This window comes from Ailuropoda melanoleuca, chromosome 1, assembly GCF_002007445.2.
Source record: "Ailuropoda melanoleuca isolate Jingjing chromosome 1, ASM200744v2, whole genome shotgun sequence".
Taxonomy (NCBI): Eukaryota; Metazoa; Chordata; class Mammalia; order Carnivora; family Ursidae; genus Ailuropoda; species Ailuropoda melanoleuca.
The window spans coordinates 200,723,733-200,744,264 of NC_048218.1; the positions used below are offsets into that span (position 1 = coordinate 200,723,733).

Genomic DNA, 20,532 nt, shown 5'->3' on the forward strand with positions numbered 1-20,532 from the left:
AGTGAACTGTGAAAGACGTCTAAAAATGAAATTTGGGGTGACAAGCTTTACTAAGTAATAAGGAAATTGTTGACTTGAGGAGGATTCTTGAGAATGAAAACTGCTTTCTTTCCCTGTCTCTCCCATCCCACAGCTAGAATATGGAGGACTCCCAGGACAACAGAAAAACACCAAGGGCCCAAGTGAAGCCGAGCCTGCTCTCCACCATGCTTTTCCTGGAAGGAACCACAGCAGTAGTGACATATGAAGAGAGAACATGTCTCCTTAGAACAGAGTTACTGTCCTGATAGCAAGCATGCCTCTCTCACTGGCCTGGGATGGGGACAGTTAGAGCTGCGCCTCCAGCAGGAAGGGGACTGACTGCAAGCAAGAAAGCCATCTCTAAGCTTTGAGTGCTGCCCCAAGACCAGGATGAGGGCCCACTACTTGCCTGGAGATGACAATGATTTGGCAAAATAAAGAAGGACTGGGTGAAGCCCTGGCTGTGGTTGGAAACAATGAGGGGGGCAAGTCTCTTCTGTCTCCTCCCCCGTCCCCCCCCAAGAATACTCTTCCTCCACAAAGCACATAACAAACTCAAAGATGTCCAAGATGGGAAATACCTGGGCAACCCCAGGAAAGTCACCTCGACGCAGGAAGGGCACAGTGACCCAGAAAGGGAACAATATGACCAGCTAGAACTCAGAAGAGAGGCCCTGACACCCCGAGCCACGTACAGAGTTCCCCAGGGCTGGGAGCCACAGCCCAGCTGCCGCTCAACACCCAGGGACATAGCCACGGTGGCTCCGCATGCGGAACCTGCAGGAAAGAGACTGAATGCCCACAGCAGACAAAGAAACCGTGTTGGCTGGTAAAAAAGTGAGGTGATTGAAGTAGGCAGAAAGATACGGCAAACACCAGGCTGGAGGAAAGCAGCTCCTAGCTGCTACGGGTCATCTGCTAGTGAGGCAAGAGCCTACACCTAATATTTTGAACTGGCTACAGACCAATAAAATAACCCACACTGGGGACCTGACTGAATTTGTACACATGAGCCTCTTGTAAAAGCTAGTGGCTGAAAAACATGTCGGGGGATACACAAGGAGAGGAATATACTTGGAACTCCTTCTGCAGAGTAGATGGGAGGACTTCTAAAGGGTAAAAGTGCTATCGTGACGAGAGTGTAAGTTTCATGTTCTCCCATTTCTAACTGATAAATCCATTATGCCAGTTTTCATCATAAGGCTTCAAAATACACAAATACCTGCCAAGTTGGACAAGAGTGTACTGGTAAGATATTGTCCAGGGCACAGAGGAGCAGCCTCTAAGGAGAGCAAGGGAATCGCTGGGGATCACCAGCCTTGCCAGCCCACAGCGGCCACTGCTGATTGCCTGCGTTTCTGCTCAGCCCCGTGAGGAAAGGGGAGTGGCTTCCCTCCTGAAAATGAGAGCCAAGCAGCTGCAGAGATGGAGACATTATGGAACCTACTAGAACCCAGCCCCCGGGGCTGGCGGACCCCCGTGTGCCGCTGCCATGGCTTTCGGGCTCCTGGGCTGCATGGTGCTGTGTCTCCTGGGAGCAGGTGAGTGTCAGGACACGTGGGCAACTTGGCCGCAGCTCGCAGGTCTCATCTCAAGTCCTTTTCCAGAGGCTGCGCCCTTCTTGGCTGTCTCTAGCTCTGTTTCCTTCCCCCACAGGCCCCTTGGAGGCCAGAGTGACCCAGACCCCAAGATACCTCATCACAAGGACGGGAAGACAGTTGACGCTGCATTGTTCTCAGGATCTGACCATGACGCTATGTACTGGTATCGACAAGACCCAGGTCTGGGTCCAAAGCTGATCTCCCTTTCAAGGAACGTTGATTTAACTGAAGATGGAGATGTCCCTGAAGGGTACACTGTCTCACGGAAAGAGAAGAAGAAATTCCCCCTGACCGTGAAGTCGGCAGGCACCAACCAGACCTCTCTGTACCTCTGTGCCAGCAGTGTATCCACAGCGCGGCTCAGCCAGCTGCTCTCTGCACAAAAAGGGTACCACAAGAGTGAGAAGTCTCCTTCCTGGGGGGCCCCACCCCAAGCAGGAGGAAAACTCCCTCCACCATCAGTGCCCCTAGAAGCCCTTCCCTGACTTCCCAGCCCGGGGGCCTCTGAGCAAGGCAGCTCTCCGGCAGTGTGCTGCTCTCATGGGACCTCCCATGACCGAGGCGCTTGTCCAAGTTGAGGCAGGACAAGCTGACTATTAGGTCTAGTGGCAGGAGTAAGGGAAGCTTTCCCTAGAAAAGGAAGTTTATGCACATTGCAATCCTTTCTCCTTACTGGGCTTCACTGTTGCCCATACCGAACACCCCACTTTCAATCCAATCACTCAACAAAATTTTGTCCCATATCCCATGTCCTATTCCTGGAGGTCTGCACCCAGGGGAAGAGTGCACTCTGAGTTCTTTACAAAATCTGACATCCCTCATCTCCTCATCTCGGCAAATGCTCCTGCCATCCGGCCAAATGGCCAAGCCAGGAAAGGAGGGATCATCCCACCATCTCTCAGATAGTATCTTTCCACACCTAATCCATTACCCCCGCAACCTGTATATTTCTAGATGTTACATCCCTTGCCAATTTTACTAATGTTCCTAATGTCCCTGACAACGCCATGGCCCAGCCAACGTCTCTCACCTGCATTCCTTCACCACCCCCACTTCCAGTTTGCCGCCTGCCTCCATCCGCAAACCACTCTCACGGGCTCGAAAGCCATCAGTGTCTTTCCTGAAGCGCACTGAAGTCTCAACTATAAGCGTGAGGCTTCATAAGACTCTCCATGATGTGGTCTTCGCGCCCCTATCTACCTTCTTAACATGAACGTCCTCTTCCCTTCAGTTACCACAACCACGAGACATATTCCACCTCTCAAGGGTCCCCACGTAGGTCGTCTGCTGACTCCCTGCCGAGTGTTCACCGATAATGTTCACTCTCCCTAGAGCACCCTTCCTGTCCTACCTACCTGAGCCCCTGATGGATCATTCTTCTGGATACGAACTCAGAAGTCTCTTTCTCGGGGCACCTTGGTGGCGCAGTCATTAAGCGTCTGCCTTCGGCTCAGGGTGTGATCCCCTTGATCTGGGATCGAGCCCCACATCAGGCTCCTCCGCTAGGAGACTGCTTCTTCCTCTCCCACTCCTCCTGCTTGTGTTCCCTCTCTCACTGGCTGTCTCTGTCAAATAAATAAATAAAATCTTAAAAAAAAAAAAAAAAAGAAGTCTTTTCCTCCAGGAAGATTTCCTTGAATCCCTGGCTGGGTCCTTTCCTCTGCCATGTGATGTTATGACAGCCTGAACTTCTATCCTTAGGGCCAGCAACATGCTCAACTGTTCACTGTTTAACATGTAGGCTAATAAATATTAAGGTTAAAGAGAATGAGGATCATGCCTCTGTTGTTGCCTTTTTTATCTCCATACGTACCGGAGTGCCTGAACTCAGTAGCGGTAAATGAACGCGTGAATCCGTCTTCTCTCAGATTCTTTTTCCAACACCCCTCTGACTAGTTCAGGAATAGGGTCCCCTGCAAAGTCCTCTCCTACACATAGTTTGGGGAGATTCCTGGGTTTTCCATATGTGTCTAGAAGCAAGACAGATCACGTGCTGTAGTAGAGATTTATTCTTCGACTCCAGCCCCTCGTCTACTCCGTGCTCTAGGTGAGCCTGGTGAGGGCGTAGCCTCGCTGGGTACCGCTGTTTCCATGGGATCCTTTTCTCTTTTGATGGGCCCTAAACTACCTGCCAGCGCTGCTGATGCTTCTGCTCGGTCCCATGTCGTTCACCGAGCACCGTAACGCCGCAGACGCTATTGTTCCTGCCAGCGGGCTCCAACGTCCCTCCTAGGGCGAGTTTCCCGCAGAGTGGCGTCTCTATCAATGAAGCACAGAAGGAAAAGTTTTGCTCAAGGTTTTCCTTCCCCTTCTTTGTACTGGAAGGGCAAAACTACAGTTCTGTATCTCGATCCGCAATATCTTACAGAGACTTTAGCACAAAGGCTCATCCCATTACATACATTCCTCACCAACCACTAACACAGTAATTATATCCTAGAGTAAGGGAATGGAGAGAACCTCATCCCAGATGCAAACTCCAGCAAAAACCCAGCCAAGCTCAGAATCCACTCATCCCTCCAAGAGCTATGGCTGTATTACTGGGTCAGTCCACCTTGCTGGCCCCTTGCCCTCACTTCAGGATGAGCTCCCTCTGGGAGGCTACACACAGGGACTTCCAATGGCCCAATCTTTCCTTTTTGGAAGACTTGCCCAGGCATTTCTGACCTACAAAAACTGTTGCTTCTCTGGTCTAACCTGAGTTTCCATTACACCTTTTATCACATCCTCAATATAAATAGAATTCTGTTAATTAAATCAGAGATGGAAGTGGAGATTGTAAGACCAGACACCGTTTCCTGTAAAATGGATCTACCATCCAGTGACTTATTCTTATTTCCTGGAAGTCATCTCAAGTGACCCCTTATCGCATGGGAGCCCATGGGACAATGATGTAGACAGGCACCTTCCTACTTCTGTAGAATCCCACACACCTAGTCCTCTGTCATAGGACCTCGAGATCGCAGCTAGGATGCCCTGATTCTTGACTTGGACCTGCCTTAGGCACCAGGTTACCCTGCTTGTTACCCTTGTTTCCTAGGACCAGCAGAGCTCTGGTTCTGCACCGTTCCTTAGACGCATGCGACCTCAGTCTACTTTACGGAATCTACTTCCAATAACTCACACCTCAATCAGTCTCACTCATGCTACAGAAATACCTACATGTTTCAGGGGCACCTGGGTAGCTAAATCAGTTAAACATCTGCTTTCGGCTCAGGTCATGATCTGAGGGTCCCGGGATCCCTCAGCAGGGATCCTGCTTCTCCCTCTCCCTCTGCCACTCCCCCTGCTTTTTCTCTCTCTCTCTCTCTCTCAAATAAATAAATAAAATCTTAAAAAATATGTATCTACAAGATTTAGTGAACTTTCACATTTGGAACACTAGTCATGGTTTTTTAAAAACCTTAAACCTTCGGTTCACTCATTGTCAATGTCATTGGTAGACTACTCTTTCTATGCTCTTCCCTTAAAAGTGGGCTCACCAGGTATTATTTCACTAACACCAGAGCTAACACGGATTCCCACACCCCACCACGAACTCACCTGCCATGACATCCTCCTTGGGATAGGTGGTTCTTGGGCACAGGTAGAATGTCCTTGAACCTGCTTTGCCAGACGGCTACGTTAAGCCTTTCTCTGGTGGTTACACATTGGCGGCCCTCCTAAGCTCTCTCCCTTGAGATACCACCTCTTTTTATCCACAGTGTCCATGGATATTAGCGTCACTGAAATCCCAGTGTCAGAAAAAAAGGGTGACTCCGTGATGTGACCAGAATATGTACCATGACCCGTCTGTGCTGATTCAGACAAGAGCCAGGAATGAGGCTCCAATTCATCTTTTACTTGATGCCAAGAATACCAACAGATGGGAAGTCCCTAAGAGATTTGCTGTGTGTTTAAATAAGACTGAGCATTTCTCCCAGCCTTCAGACGTCCGGCCCTTCTAGACATTTCTGCCAGCAGTTACCCCACAGCACTGCAAGCCACTTCCTCTCTGCACAGAAAGGGCTGTCACAAGGGGAGAGGTGGTGCCCACAGGAGACTGTGGTGGGGAATAGCCCCTGCCAACAAGCTGCCACCGTCCTCTGTCCCTCACTTCCCTTTGGGGTTGGCACAGGGCTTGCGAGGCACAGGCCACCTAAGAGAACTCACCGGGTACCGATTTGGCTTCCCTGGTGCCACCTGCTAGAGGGAGCGTCATTCTACCCAGATGCACTGGTCTTCGGGGGCTGTGTCCAGGGCCGCAGGCCGTCCAGCCCCATGTACTGCCCTGCTTCCCATCGCCCGTGTTCAGTGTAACACTTCCACTCCGCCTCTAGACAAACTGCCTTTCTATTTTCAGGTCTTGGCCTAGAGATTTCATTGCCCCAGGACTCAACATCCTATTTGGTGTTATTTTATAACTGCATGTCAGCTGTCACTGCCACCCATGTACCGCGATAACTTCCGACTGCACCTGTCCATTGTGCTGCCAGCCCCATCCGGCAAACTCATTCTTACTCTCCCCATCTCATGATTGCTTCGCACGTTCCCCAGAATGTCTCTGGCTGTTTCCCGAACACACACACCTTCTACACATCTCAGTTCTGCCATAATCTTACTGTGGTGGCGGTATTTGCTCTAAGTCTCCCTTTGGGGCCGTCTGTTCTCTAAGGTAACGTATCATCCCATGTTTGCATCACCAAACCACCACTGTGCCTGGTAGACCAGATGGTGAATGGGATGGAAGTTCTGTGAGGCACGGAGCATGCCTCTGTGGTCCGTGACCGTGTTCCCGGTGCCTGGCACATAGCAAGTGTTCAAGAAATAGCAATGCAAGAATTCTAAGAGGCCTTCAAGAATTTTAATCAGGATTTGTCTTCCTTATCTCTCTTTCCCAGCTAAGAGCCCTTTTAATAAGCAGCTTAGGTAACAAAGCTTACAAATAAATTCTCTAACAGACAAGATTTTTGTTTGAATGATGCTCTGACGAAACATGGATGCCGCCAATTTCTGCTCTAGACACGCCCCATTTCTGTGACACCCTCCCCGTTGCCAGTGCAGGGGACAGACTTTCCTAGCCACAGACTCCACAATCAGCAACAGCCCCAGAGGCGAGCCATGGTGAGCCGGGGTGGGGCAGGCGCATTCTCCTGGAGAGAGGCCCCTCATGTGAACTGCTGGGGTCACTGAGCTCAGAGAGGACATGTGGACCCCCCCGCCACCAAATTGCTCTTGCGAGGACAGGAAGAAGATTGGAATTTCTTTCCTTCATAGCAATTAACGGAAAGGGCCATAACCCTCTGCCTCCTGCCCATGGCCTATCATCTCTCTGGCTGCCAGAGCTAATAATATTTTATCATCCCCTCCTTTACACAACAATATTATTGTGATTAACAGTCATGTATGTAATTACAAATCTCAGCGCATACCAAAGTCACCCATTGAGGATTTGTTTTGTTTTTGTTGTGGTTGTTGTTTTTTAAATTGTGTGTGTGTGTGTGTGTGTGTGTGTGTGTGTATGATAAGGACGCTTAACATGAGGTCCCTTTTAACAAGTTTAAATGTACAATCCAGTCTCCTTAACTCCAGGCACAATATTGTGGGACAGATGTAATCATCTCGCAAGACTGGAACTTTGTATCTGTTCAACAGGGACTCCCATTTCCCCTCCCCTAACCCCTGGCAACTGCCTTTCTTCTCTCTGCTTCTGGGTAACCCCGTGCTAAGTGAATTAAGGCAGGTACCAAAGGACAGATATTACACAGAAGGAGGCTTTCATCATCAAAATTGTTTAGAATTCTGGCACATGGTGATAACACAAGCAGAACAACTTTTAATTGGATTTTATTATTATTTTTTTACATCAGTATCTGTTGCTTTATTCATATTTGACAATTGTCCATATAATGTCCTTTATAACAAAAAGGATAACAGATTCTGGTCTGTAATCCACTCCAGAATTACATTTTGCATTTAGTTGTTATTTCTCTTTACTCTGGAAAGCTCCTCAGTCTGTCCTTTGTAATTCAATACTTTTGAAGAGTATAAACCAGTTACTTTATAAAAGATGGTATTTAATTTAATATTGCGGTAAAGCATGTTGAAGGTGAAGCATAAATAATTTGTACTTTCCATGTTTCTCTTGGTATAACATTTTCAAGCTTTTTATTAAGAGAAATGTCAATCACAAAAGCAGAGAGAATAACAACGAGCCCAACTGCCCAGATTCAATAGTGAGCACTTGCCGCCCTTCCGTCTTCCATTCCCCCAGCATCTTTGGTTGATATATTTTGAAGCAATTTCCCAGACATCATAATATTTTATTTCAGATTTTAGTAAGCTCTAAAAAATAACATTTTGTTATACAGTCATACAATCATATTACCTAACAAAATTATTTATAATTCCTTAGTATTATACGCTGCCAGAAATATATAAATTTCTCCTATTACCTGGAAAATACTCTTTTAAATATTTGCTATTGCATTTGATTGTCATGTTTCTTAAATTCTTCTTCTGTCCCTTCCCCCTCCCTCCTCCCCTTCTCCTTCTCCTCCTCCTTCTTCTTTCTCTTCCTCTCCTTCTCCTTCTTCTCCTTTTCCTTCTTTTTTTTCTAATTCTCTGCAGACATGGCACCCCTAGTGATTGTATCCCACTGTTGGTCTCCCACTGTCTCCACTACATTACCAGGCGGACGTGCACATGTGGGCCCCGTTGTGCCTCCATTGTGTCTCTACCACCAACACAACGGACAGAAAAGGCCAGTGTTTTATAAACACAGTTAGCCTATTGCTCAGGGAAAGACTCACGTCTCTCTATGCACTTACGTCAGTGGAAGGAAATCAGTAACAATCTACAACTAAATACTCTCAGCACACCACATGTGTACTTGAGGACAGAGGGGTAAGAGATGAGGGCTGAGGAATTGGTCCTGCTTTGCGATACGAGATGCCACCTGGATACAACGATGTGCTCGTGATGGCAGGGACTACTGGCAATTGGATAAAATCCCCTAAACAGTAAAGCTAGTCATTTCAAAAGCAGAGAACAGCACAAGAGGAAGACGGAATTTGAGCCAGAACGCCAAGTCAGGCATATTATCTTCTGACCACTTCCGCTTATGAGCTCTACGAGGAATTCAGGGGAAAGAAATCAGTGGCTCCGTCAGAATGAGAATTACACTGGACTTTGTAGCTTTTCCTTCCTAGTGGGTGAGTAGGATCTGATGCTGTCTGGGTGAGGTCCCAATTACAGAAGTATCACGAAGCTTAAAGAAGGGACAGTGGGGATGGTGTGGGACACTTGGTAATGAACCACAGTGTACTATCCATGGTGGCTGAAGAGGGCATAGCTAGTGTGCTTTCGGTTTTGTTGATATGAATTCATTGAAAAACAATTGAGACGTCCTTATGCTCTCTCCCTCTCTCGAGGATGCACCCCTTCCCTGCGAGGAGAGTGCAGGGCCTGTGTGCCACGGCTCTGCCCAGGGAGTCCCTTACAGTCTCAGCATCCCAGACATTTCTGGAAGCTAGGGTTATGGGCTGAATTGTGCCCCCTCAAAATTCATATGTTGATCAGAACCTCAGGATGTGACTGTATTTGCAGATAAGTTCTTTAAAGAGGTAATTCATGTTGAATGAAATCATGGGGGTGGCCCTTTCCCAATATGACCGGTGTCCTTATAAGAAGAGGGAATTAGGACACAGACACACACAGAGGCAAGACTGTGTGGAGACAGACAGAGAAGAAGGCCACCTACAAGCAACACCTTGATTTTGGACTTCTAGCTTCCAGAAAGGTGAGAAAACCAGTTTCTGCTGGATTAGTCGCCCCGTCTGTAGTACATTGTGCCCCCCCACCCCGGGGAAAGCCACACAGCCCATCACACAGGCACTGTGCCCAGCACATGCCTGAATTCCAGACTCGAAGACACAAAGCGGCTGTCCAGCCTACACTGCATTGTGCTAGGAGTCCTGGCAAAATGAACTACGCTTGCCAGTTACTCAATGGTGGAACGCTCCTGAAATCCAAGTTCCCAGATGCCAGCCAAGGGCCTACCTTGCAAGAGCCGGTCCTTCTGAGGAAAGCCAGCTCAGGCTACTGTGTTAGCTGTTTTCTACACTTGCACGCACACACGTGCACGCACACACGTGCACACATACGCACACTCTGCCATGGGGATCAGCTTTCACTCTGGCAACTCTAAACTCTCCAGACTCTAGAGGGTGACTAAGGGATGACGAGCGTGAGGAGGGACGGTGACGTCACAGACGACCAGCCTCCAGCCTGAGCCTGGGAGAAGAGCCACTCCGCTCCAGCCTGCCATGGGGGTCAGGCTCCTCTGCAGGGTGGCCTTTTGCTTCCTGGGAGTAGGTGAGTCCAGGGAGCGAGCAGCAAACCCCAGTGCTGTTATTTCCAGGCCCTGATACGAGACTTCTCCCTCCTCAGGCTTCCTGGCCACTGGTTTCACTTCATCTGTCCTTCTCTCATAGGCCTCGCGGCCGCACGAGTAACCCAAACGCCAAGACATCTCATCAAACGAGTAGGAGCAAAAGTTTTGATGGAATGTTCACAGAATATGGACCACGAAAATATGTTCTGGTACCGACAAGACCCAGGTCTGGGGCTGCAGCTGCTCTACTGGTCGTATGGTATTGATGGTATTGAGCAAGGAGACCTCCCTTTCGGGTACAATGTCTCTAGGAAGAAGAAGGAGGCCTTCCCCCTGATCCTGGAGTCTGCCAGCACCAACCAGACATCTGTGTACCTCTGTGCCAGCAGTTAGCCACAGCGGAGCACAGCCACATCCTCTCTGCACAAAAAGGGCAGGTGTCAGGGGGAAGTGACCCTAACTCGGGGCTGAGCTGCACCGGCTCGTATGGCACATTTGTGCCAATCAGAAGAAGGAGGCCTCTCAGGAGGAACCAAGGCCATGGGCACACATCTCAGCCAAGAGAGCACGGGTACTTTTCAGGGCGCCTCACCACTCCTCTCCAAGTCAGGAGCCCCTCTGAACTTAACCCACTCAACCTTACGTGTCGTCCCCAGCCTAAATTCATGAGACCCCACCCCAACCAGGAGGAGACGTCACTTACGTAGTCACACTGGACAGGCCCTGCTCTAGGACTGTTTATCCATCTTTCCTCCCCGTTCCTATCCTCATCCCTCTGTCTGCTACTTTGCCCCCCCCCCCATCTTTGTTCTTGACTGATATTTCACTAGAGGGCACTCACATTCTAAACTCTTCCTTTTTGCATCAAAAACTGGGGATGTACTGTATGGTGACTAATATAACAAAATAAAAATTTTAAAAAACCCTCTTCCTTTAGATTAATTTTATTACCCATGTGCTGATTCAAGAGAAAGTTTGTGGAGTTTGAATTCCATCCATTCAATTGAAAAAGAGAAAAACACTGATAAAAATAAATGGTTTTGAGGTTCTCAAAATGGTCGATAATGTTTTATTGGAATGTTCTAGTCGGGGAAGGAGTATACCGGACACAGAAGGTGGTGAGAATGAGTTGGGCTATACCTGTCATCACAATCATCTGGAGAAAGTATCCGTTCGTTTATTTCAGAAATGAGACATACACTATCCTGTCAGTAAATATTAATTGAGCCTATTCTGTTTTGGGAATGCAAAAGAAATGTAAAGGGTATTGGAAACCCCAAATGTCGGGAATTTGCCACAGTAGTAATGAGACAAAACAGGCGTGTACGATATTTTGATTCAGCGCTTATTGTTTGTGTTGTAGAATTCAGAGAAAGGAGTAAATCAATGTGTATTACAATATTCAGGATTAACTTCACATGAGAGATAGGACTTGAGCTGATTTTAGATCAAAATAAAGGCAAGAGGAAGTGTCAAAAGAAAAAAAATATCCCGCAATGTTTTTGTGAGAGATCCTACTGGAATGAAAAAGTGAATTCTTTCTTTGAGAAAAAGCAGGGATCATAGGTCTCCCAGCAGAGGCCAACGTCTAGAACAGAAAAAACGCACCTTCCCAGAATAATGTTAAATGACAGAACACACCTACAAACATCTATTTTCAGTGGGCGCTCAGGGTGTCTGGAAGTCCTATCATTTCCAGTAAAGTTGTTATTTCCTACGACAAGCATTGCACCGACTCAGAAAATCAACCTCAAGAGAGGGGAACAGTTACGAGCACTGTGGTTCCACCCCCAGTGCTTTCGGGGACTTTCCCCACCTCAACTGAGACCCTCGTAGGAAGAGCTCCAATCCCAGACCCAGTTTCTGTCCTAACACATGCCACCTGCTCCTTCCCACGCATCTCACCTCGCTAAGGAGCCGTTGCCCAAGCAGGGAGGTGGAGCACAGGAATTAAATGCAAAAGACGCAGAGACTGGATATCATACATCAAATGGATTATGCAAGACATCTAAAGAGGTTGAGGGGATGGTAGATCGGGCTAGGAGGCTTGAGTTTAGAAATAAATTGGATGAAGGGTTCTAAGGAGAGTTCACAGAATACGCTCCCAAAAGCACATAAAATATGAACTAACATTTACCATAAGAGCACAAGGAAGCAGTCAGAAAATGTAAACCATTATTTTGGATAAAGAGACATCACATTAGGATACTGAAAAATTCATAGAAGGAAAAATGTGATCCTACGTCTCCAAGAAAACAAGGTCTAAAATTCTGTGACTCCAGTAAATATAACAAATTCTTCTGTGTTAAATGAAAATATAAACAGACTTTCCTAGGACATGATGAGGAAGAGGAGATGGCTTCTAAAGAAACAGGGGCAATGAAAGGGAAGGAAAGAATATTTCCTTTTTTTCTAGAAGAGAACTGAAATAAAAAGCAAGGTCAATGCTAGAGAAGAGAACATCTCCCCTTTTTTCTAGACAAGAGTGAGATATCCCCAAGTAATTTATCTCAACATACACTTGTGACATACAAGGATGATTTTCTGCTAATTATAAATGAAGAACTAAATTTAATAGCTTGTCCAAAGCCCCACAGCTGGAAGCTGATGGCAGAAATCAGTGTTCCTTTACTATTTTTGCAGCGATCAGATAATCGAGTCCAAGGTGGGTAAATTTCCATGCTCAGCCGAATGGGGCTCAAATCCAACCATTAGTATAAAGATATCATTCATACAGCCAAAGATTGGGTCTCCTATCTCTGCACCAGCGGCATATCCAGCACCAAAGACGTTTTTCATGAGGCAGCATAAACTTTCAACATTTCCATCTCACGTAGAATGACGAAGTATTAAGGGAAGAAACGGTATCATCCTAGTGATGGACAAGTAGAGACAGCCATAAAAAGGCCAGCTGTGTGTTTAAGGAATAAAACAACTGAAACGAAGGCATATTTTCATTCAGTTTCAGAACAGTGTGGATAAAATGATCTTAAAGTGATGCAAGACAAAGAAAAATGTTAAAAACCAAAACAATCTATAAATAAAGAAACGAGAAACAGAAGGGCTCCCATTTCTCAGTAGCAACACTGAATGCTAGAAAACAACGGCGTAAAAAATAACCATGAAATCCTGATAGAAAATAATTTGCAGCCTGCATTTCTCAACTAACCCAAGCTATCCGAAAAGTGCAACTTTCATTTCGGCCAGGATATGAAACCTAAATAAATTTCCATTTCATTCTCTCTTAGGAAGTTCCTGGATGATGTGTCTCAGCAAACTGCAAAAACACATCAAAAAGAGAAGAAATCGTGGGATTCAGGAAATCGGGAATCCAGTTCAGAATAAGAACAAGAAGAGGCCCCGGATAAGAACTGTGCTGGAGAACTAGTCAGCAACCAGTCCAGACGGAAGCAGGGAGGCTCCAGGGTACATTTTCAAATATTGTCACAACATAGACTGTGATACGCTAAATAAGAAACTCCTTGGCTCAGGTCATGATTTCCAGGTCCTTGGATCGAGCCCCATGTTGGGCTCCCTGCTCAGGGAGGAGTCTGCTTCTCCCTCTTCCTCTGCTACTCTCCCTGCTCGTTCTCTCTCTCTCTCTCTTTCTCTCTCACAAATAAATATATAAGATGTTTAAATTAAAAAAAAAGAAAGAAAAGAAAGAAACTTGGACTTTGAGGGGTGCCTGGGTGGCTCAGTCAGTTAAGCATCCAACTCTTGATTTTGGCTCAGGTCTTGATCTCAGGGTTGTGGGATGGAGCCCTGCTGGACACACTGTGTGGAGCCTACTTAAGATTCTCTCTCTCCTCTCCCTCTGCCCCTCCCCTTGCTCACATGCACTCTCTCTCTCTCTCTCAAATAAATAAATCTTAAAAAAAAAAGAAAAGAAAAGAAAAGAAACTTGGATTTTGAGGTTGAAACAAAGAGCACAAAAATGGTGAAATGTGGATGGTTATTAAATATTTTTCTTAAATTCTTTGCAGTATGTAGGACTAGTGAAAGCACGAATTTCAGCGTTGTCTTGTAAGTCACGGAGCAGATACACACAATAAAGATGACAATAATAACGTTAGGATGAGGACGGAGAAAACAGACCCATATAGTCGCAAAGTTCTATATTTTAAGTGAATCTTTACCATAAGAATTGTAAGTAAGCTGTAAAAAGGTTAAAGTGAATATGACAATTTTTAGAGCAATCACTAAAAAAAATTAAAGAGGTATATCTAAAATGTCAATAGTTAACAAATGAAACTAGAATCAAAAAAATTTTTTTTCAAATAATTATACAGGGTCTATCCCAGGAACAAGTTTGGTCTGACATTCAAAAATCAGTCACTGTCATTTACGTTATTAACACATGTATAAAAACTATACAGTTATTATTAGAGACAGAAAAAACACTTAGCAAAATTCCATACCCATTGATGATAAAAGCACTCAGAATTTGGAACAGAATAGAACCCTGTCAATCTAGTGAAAGACAGCTGCAAGAAGTCAACAACTAATAACAACTTAATGGCAGAAATATTAAATATTTTAGCTCTAAGGTAATAAACAAGTCAATAATGTTCACTCACACCACTTCTATTCCACATTACTAAAGGTGCTAAACTGCACATTAAGACAGGAGAAAGATGAAAAGGCTGAAGAGTAAATGATAAAGTGAAACCTTTCAAGAGATTAAATCACCGCTTACAATTATATATCAAAAGAAACCTATAAAATTATAAAATTAGTAAGTGAATTTCTTAAGAGCATGCGTTATAATATTAACATGCAAAAATCAATTATATACCTCATATGCTATGGTAAACAATGGGATAATTAAATTTTAAGACTTGCATTTAAAAGAATATAAAAAACCCAAAATATTTAAGAACAAATTTAACAAAAGACACACAAGACCTGTAAACTGAAAACTAAAAAGTGATACTAAGAGATATGAAAGACAACTTTACGAAGTGGAGATAGAGATCATGTTCATGAATTGGAAGACTGACTATTGTTAAAATGAGGATTCTCCCCAAAGTGAGCTACAGATTCAATAAAGTCCCAATTATTGTCTCAACTGGATTTTTTTAGAAACTAAAAAGCGTATTCTAAAATGCATATAGAAATGCAAAGGTTCTGTGAGGAGGCGGGATCTGGTTAAAGCCCATGCGTGATCTTTCAGGCTTCCGCACTGGCAATTACCCAAAGGGTAGCACACACTGGTGCTCAGTGAGAGGTGGGGACGGGGTGGATACGTGGCGGACGCAGGACGCAGGGCGGTTGATGGCTTGTGATGCGTCCTGAATGAAGATCCAGCCTAAGTGAAGAGCCGCACAGCTCCACTAGGGGGCGGGCGAATTCCCTCCACGTTCCGCAGAAGCTCGTCCTCCCGCTACAGAAAGGGAACAGAAAGGCTGTAGGGAAGGAAGAACACTTTGGGGAGGAAAGAGGAACTTGAGTTTGCCTTCTTAGTGTTTTTTCTCAAGCAAAGTGAGGGGCTATCACCTAAGATGCTGCCTTGCCTGCTACTTCTCCTGGGACAAGGTATAAGGCTAATCCCATGGGGAAGTTGGGGGTTAATGTTGATGCGGAGTACAGGAGCGGAGGCTCTGAGGCCGCCCATGGGAGGATGAGGGAGATGGATTAGTGGGTTACTGGATTCTGACCCAATAACAGTTGGAGGAACAAAATGGAGTGCCAGGGGTTCTTTGGGATCTGAGGTGACACTGAAGCAAAGAGCAAAAAGACCTTCCTGCCCAGGGGCGAGCTTGTCAGCACCACCCCCCCTTCTCTCTCTGAAACTAGGTTCTGTCTTCGGTGCTCTCCTCTCTCAAAAGCCACGCAGGGACATCTGTCAACGCGGGACCTCCACGACGATCCAGTGTGAGGTCGATAGCCAACTCGCCTTAATGTTCTGGTATCGTCAGCTCGCAGGACAGGGCTTGATACTGATCGCGACTGCAAACCAGGGCACGAAGGCCACTTACGAAAGTGGGTTTACCGAAGAGAAGTTCCCCATCAGCCGCCCAACCTCAACATTCTCCACTCTGACTGTGAACAACGTGAGCCTCCCAGACAGCAGCTTTTATTTCTGCAGCGCTGGAGACACAGCGCCCGGCACAGATCAAAGATCTGAGCAAGAACCCCAGCCAGCTCCCTCCTGCCTGGCTCCCACCCCGGTGAGCCGGGACCCCAGATGAGGCAGGCCGGCGGGGGAAGCCACAGCTCCAGCTGTTCACCGGCTGGTGGGCGGCTCTGGGCGTGAAAGGGGTCGACTGGCCTGGGGGAGAGAATCTGCAGGACCAACTACAGGAGGAACCAGAGGAAATACGGTGAGGATAAGATTTCTTCCGATGAGTGTTGACAAGTACTTGGTAAAGACCATGGGATATAGTTTGCCTTGAGTGGCAGGGTCAGAAATAACCTTTAACTATTTCATCTCAAGGCTCTATTTAGCTTGCTTTCCATCAGTATAGTTCAGAAGGCTCTTGGTCACCTTGATCTCATACTGGTCCCTGAGACCAGTGGCACCGTGCTGTATGTTCTCAGGGAGGAGGGATTAGCACCCGCGATGGCTCACTATGACGTATGCAAGCCAGACCAACGTAAGGTCTGCAGAAGTTCAGGGAGCTGCCACTTCGATGAACTTTTGAGTAGCCCAAGACCTGGGACATGGTGGATTAAACCCTCTAAAGTGAGAGAAGAGCTGCTGAACCTCACACCATCTCCAAGGAGAAAGAGCTGCAATGCTTAGTGGGTCTCTCTGGACCTTGGAGTTACCATACGCTATAGTGTGGTCCATTTTTTGTGTCATCTGTAAGGCTGGGGCACTGTTGCAGAACAAGGTGTGATTAAAGCTGCCCGGGGCCATAAGCCAAGGTGGCCAGTGGTCCTCCAAGTGCCTGTGGCAGATAGCGAGCCCCTGACATTCCCCAAAAAGAGAATCGCTAGGCAGACGCAAAGAGGTTCAGCGCAAAGCCCCACTCTTCTGCCTGCCAACAACTTCATTTCCTTGGAAAAGCTGCCCCTACGTCTTGATTTAAGCCCCATCCTGGTATTCAGAGCTGTGTGTTAGCTGACCCTCAAGTCTATAAAGCTGGTCGTGCACAGAGCATTCTGCTATTAACTGGTGAATATGTAAGACCAGGCTCAAGTGTAGCTGGAGGAAGGCACGATTCCATTTCAAGAGCAAGTGTGAGTTCCACGGGACCCGCTCCGACCCGCACGCTTTCACCGTCGATCCACACCCAAGGGCGCATGGGGACTTCCGATTTCCAGGTGAAAAAGCACGGGCCTGTTATCTGGATTAGCTTGCACGTTACTCTGGAATCATCCATACAGTCTAACACAAGTGTGGTTTTGAAAGGGAATGGTGAAGGGAAATCCTCTCAAGGGCCACAACTTAGCCCATAAATCTGGATGCCCATATTTTATGGGAGAGCAGATGGCCGGGGGTATAGCTCTAACCTGTGTTCAGATTTCTGTCACCCAGTCATCTAGACTGTTCTCTCACATTTTCCCTCTCTTTGCTTCTGGGCTGCATTCTGGTTCCTTTCTTTGGAACTATTGGCCATTTACTAATTCTCTCCTCCATTCCTATTTCATTCAGCCCTTTAGTCAACTTTCTTTAAATTATGTTTTCATTTCTGGTAAATCTACTTGGATCTTTTACAAATATGGGCAGTCATTTTTGAAAGCATCTTGTCCCTTGTGTATTTTTAAATTATTTTCTTTAAGGATGTTAAACATCTGCTTGGAATTTTTATCCATTAATGCCAACATCCAATGATGTTTTGCGTCTGTTTGTTTGTAGTTTCTGTTGCTTGTCACTCAGGTGGCTTATTTTTTTATGTATTATATAATTTGATGTTGTGCGTTATATAATTCATCTTTGGGAATTCCTTACAACCTGGGCTAAAGGGAGGTTTTCCAGGAAGTATCTATTTTTGTTTCTGTCAGGCAATTGGGTTGCAACAGACCTGATAAGATTTTATTTTCTAATTCTCAGTATGTATCTTATCCATACGGTGTCTGTCCCAAACCCCAACAGGCTGACTTACTCAGTGCCCATGAATATTCAGAAGAAAGTTGTTTTTTTTTTTTTTTATCCTCCTCCCAAACTAAGACCTAGATAGTTGACTGTGGGATTTTTTTTTTTTTAATTTGCCCATTCACTAAGTATATAGCTCTTCCTGTGTCCTGACTTTATACAGGAATGATGCCCATCTCACTCCTGGTCCTCAACAAGGTCTGCTGGCTATTGTCCAGTTTCCACACATCCTGATTCTCTTGGCCACTGGGATCCAGTAACCCACAGGGCCAGTGCTAGCTTACCTTCCTGCCTCACGCTCCCATTTCCCTAAGAAGCCTGCAAATTCACCTGCGGGTAAGCCTCGGATTGCCAGCATCTGATATTGCAGAAAAATTGTCTCTTAAAAAGTAGTAAAGTATGGTGGGAGGAACTTGGTCTCTGTCATCTGGCAGACCTGAGTTTAAAACTTGGCTCTACTGGGACACTTGGGTGGCTCAGTGGGTTACGTGGCCGACTCTTGGTTTCAGCCCAGGTCATGATCTCAGGGTCCTGGGATTGAGCCCGGAGTCCAGCTCCAAGCTCAGCAGGAGTCCGCTTGAGGATGCTCTCGCTCCCTGGCCCTCTGCCCCTCCCCCCACTCACGTGCGCTCTCTCTCTCTCTCTCAAATAAATAAATAAATCTCTAAAAAAAAAAAAAAACCAACGTTGGCTCTACTGCTCTACCACTAGTTGTCACCGTGAACAAGCTGCACAGACTCATTACCTTTATCCTCATACATAAAATGAGGATAATCGTGAAATAAAAAAAATGAGGAACAAGAATTTGTTTTAAGAATGAGATGAAATCATCCACATCAAACACATACTACTGTGCCTGGTGGAGACAAAACACACAATTAGTATAATAACTGCCTAAATTTCTTCCTCACTGCAACTATGAAATTCTACCACTAGCAATTCCTTCCTCGAGGCTAGGTACTGCCCTCTCTGGGAAAATTTCATTTATTATTGCCATTGTTTCTCTTTCTTTTAGCTATTTTAATTACAAAGTCAATGCATATCATTGTAAAAATTGAAATCACTCGTTTAAATCAAGTTAGATCATACAATACATACTGTTTTATCATTTATTCTCTCAACCCAAGAATATTTCATAAATACCACTTCATGTCAAAAAAACGTACTTTACGGGTGATGCGGTGGCTCAGTTGTTTAAGCATTTGCCTTTGGCTCATGTTGTGATCCCAGGGTCCTGGGATCAAGCCCCACATCAGGTTCCTTGCTCGGTGGGGAGCCTGCTTCTTCCTCTCCCTCTGCCACTCCCCCGCTCTTGTGTGCTCTTTCTCTCTCCTTCTCTCTCTCTCAGATAAATAAATAAAATCTTTAACAAAAAATTTTTTAAAAATGTACTCCACATTAACTTTTACAAGACTATTTCAATATATTGATGACGATCCTTTACGTATCAATTTCTACCCGCAAAACCAATGGCAATGTAAGTAGCATATGCTAGATGACAGGGTTGTTTAATTTAAAAGCAATGGCACGTGTGCTGATTTATTTCTGTTTACAGACGTGGCAGTGAATATGAAAGCCCTCCCTTTACATGATTTTACCCTTCCTAATTAGGTCTCAGCTCGAATGCCATGTCCCCAAAGACTTCTTTCCTGACCACCTTAGTTAATAGAGCACTTGTCAACCCAGCAGTCACTCACACCTATTACCACTTTACCCTATTTTCATAATACCTAACCACCACAGTCTGATATAAATATATATACTATATATTCGTTATATATATATATTATATATATATATATTCTTATTTATTGTCTGCTTTCTGTCACTATGCGTCCCCACATGCATGTGGACAAACACAAAAATACACCTAAATGCCATCAAAGCAAGGACATTTCCTATCTTCTTCACTGCTGTTGCCTTACAGCCTAGAAAAACTGTAGGGACGTTACAGGAATTCAGCCACATTTACTGAGGGTTACGGATTGAATTGGGCTCCTCCCAAATTCATGCAATTATAGTCCTAAGCCCTGCTAGTTCAGAATGTGACTGTACTTGGAGATTTGGTCTTTAAAGATCTAATTAACTTAAAAACGAGGCCATTTGGGTGGCCCTAATCCAATCTGGCCAGTATCCTTTTCAGAAGAGTTGAGGACATCCTAGGAGAGACACCAGGGTTGTGCCCAAAGAGGAAAGGCCACATGAGGACATGGTGAGAAAGTCACTGCAGGCCAAGAAGAGAGGCCTCAGGAGAAACCAGCCCCACTGACACCTTGATCTTAGAGCTCTAGCTCGCAGAACTGGGAGAAAGTCGATTTCTATTGTTCAAAACAACTAGCCTGTGTTATTTTGTTATGGCAGCCCCAGCAAACGAATACATTGAGAAAATATACACGATTCAAAAGAGAAGAGGAAAATGTGCCAAGCAGTATGGTTTTCCCTGGAGAAAAAGTCTACACAAGTTATCTGACTTTAGACAATGTAAGCCCTTA

The 20,532-nt window shown here is 45.7% G+C and overlaps 2 long non-coding RNA genes and 2 gene segments (V, D, J or C); 3 read left to right on the plus strand and 1 right to left on the minus strand.

Moving 5' to 3' along the window:
• The window catches only part of LOC117795175, a 140,080-nt gene that overhangs the window by 104,764 nt on the left and 14,784 nt on the right, over positions 1-20,532 (minus strand). The window lies entirely within an intron of this gene.
• LOC109490378 overlaps positions 1-20,532 on the plus strand; it is a 139,661-nt gene that overhangs the window by 99,414 nt on the left and 19,715 nt on the right.
• LOC109490377 lies at positions 1,424-2,116 on the plus strand. The segment is given in 2 exon segments: positions 1,424-1,562; positions 1,678-2,116. Coding segments are annotated over 2 exon segments (479 nt in total).
• Positions 9,836-10,390, plus strand: LOC109490376. Its single transcript, XR_004619011.1, has 3 exons — positions 9,836-9,977; positions 10,097-10,205; positions 10,308-10,390. It is a non-coding gene; the product is annotated as an uncharacterized LOC109490376 (long non-coding RNA).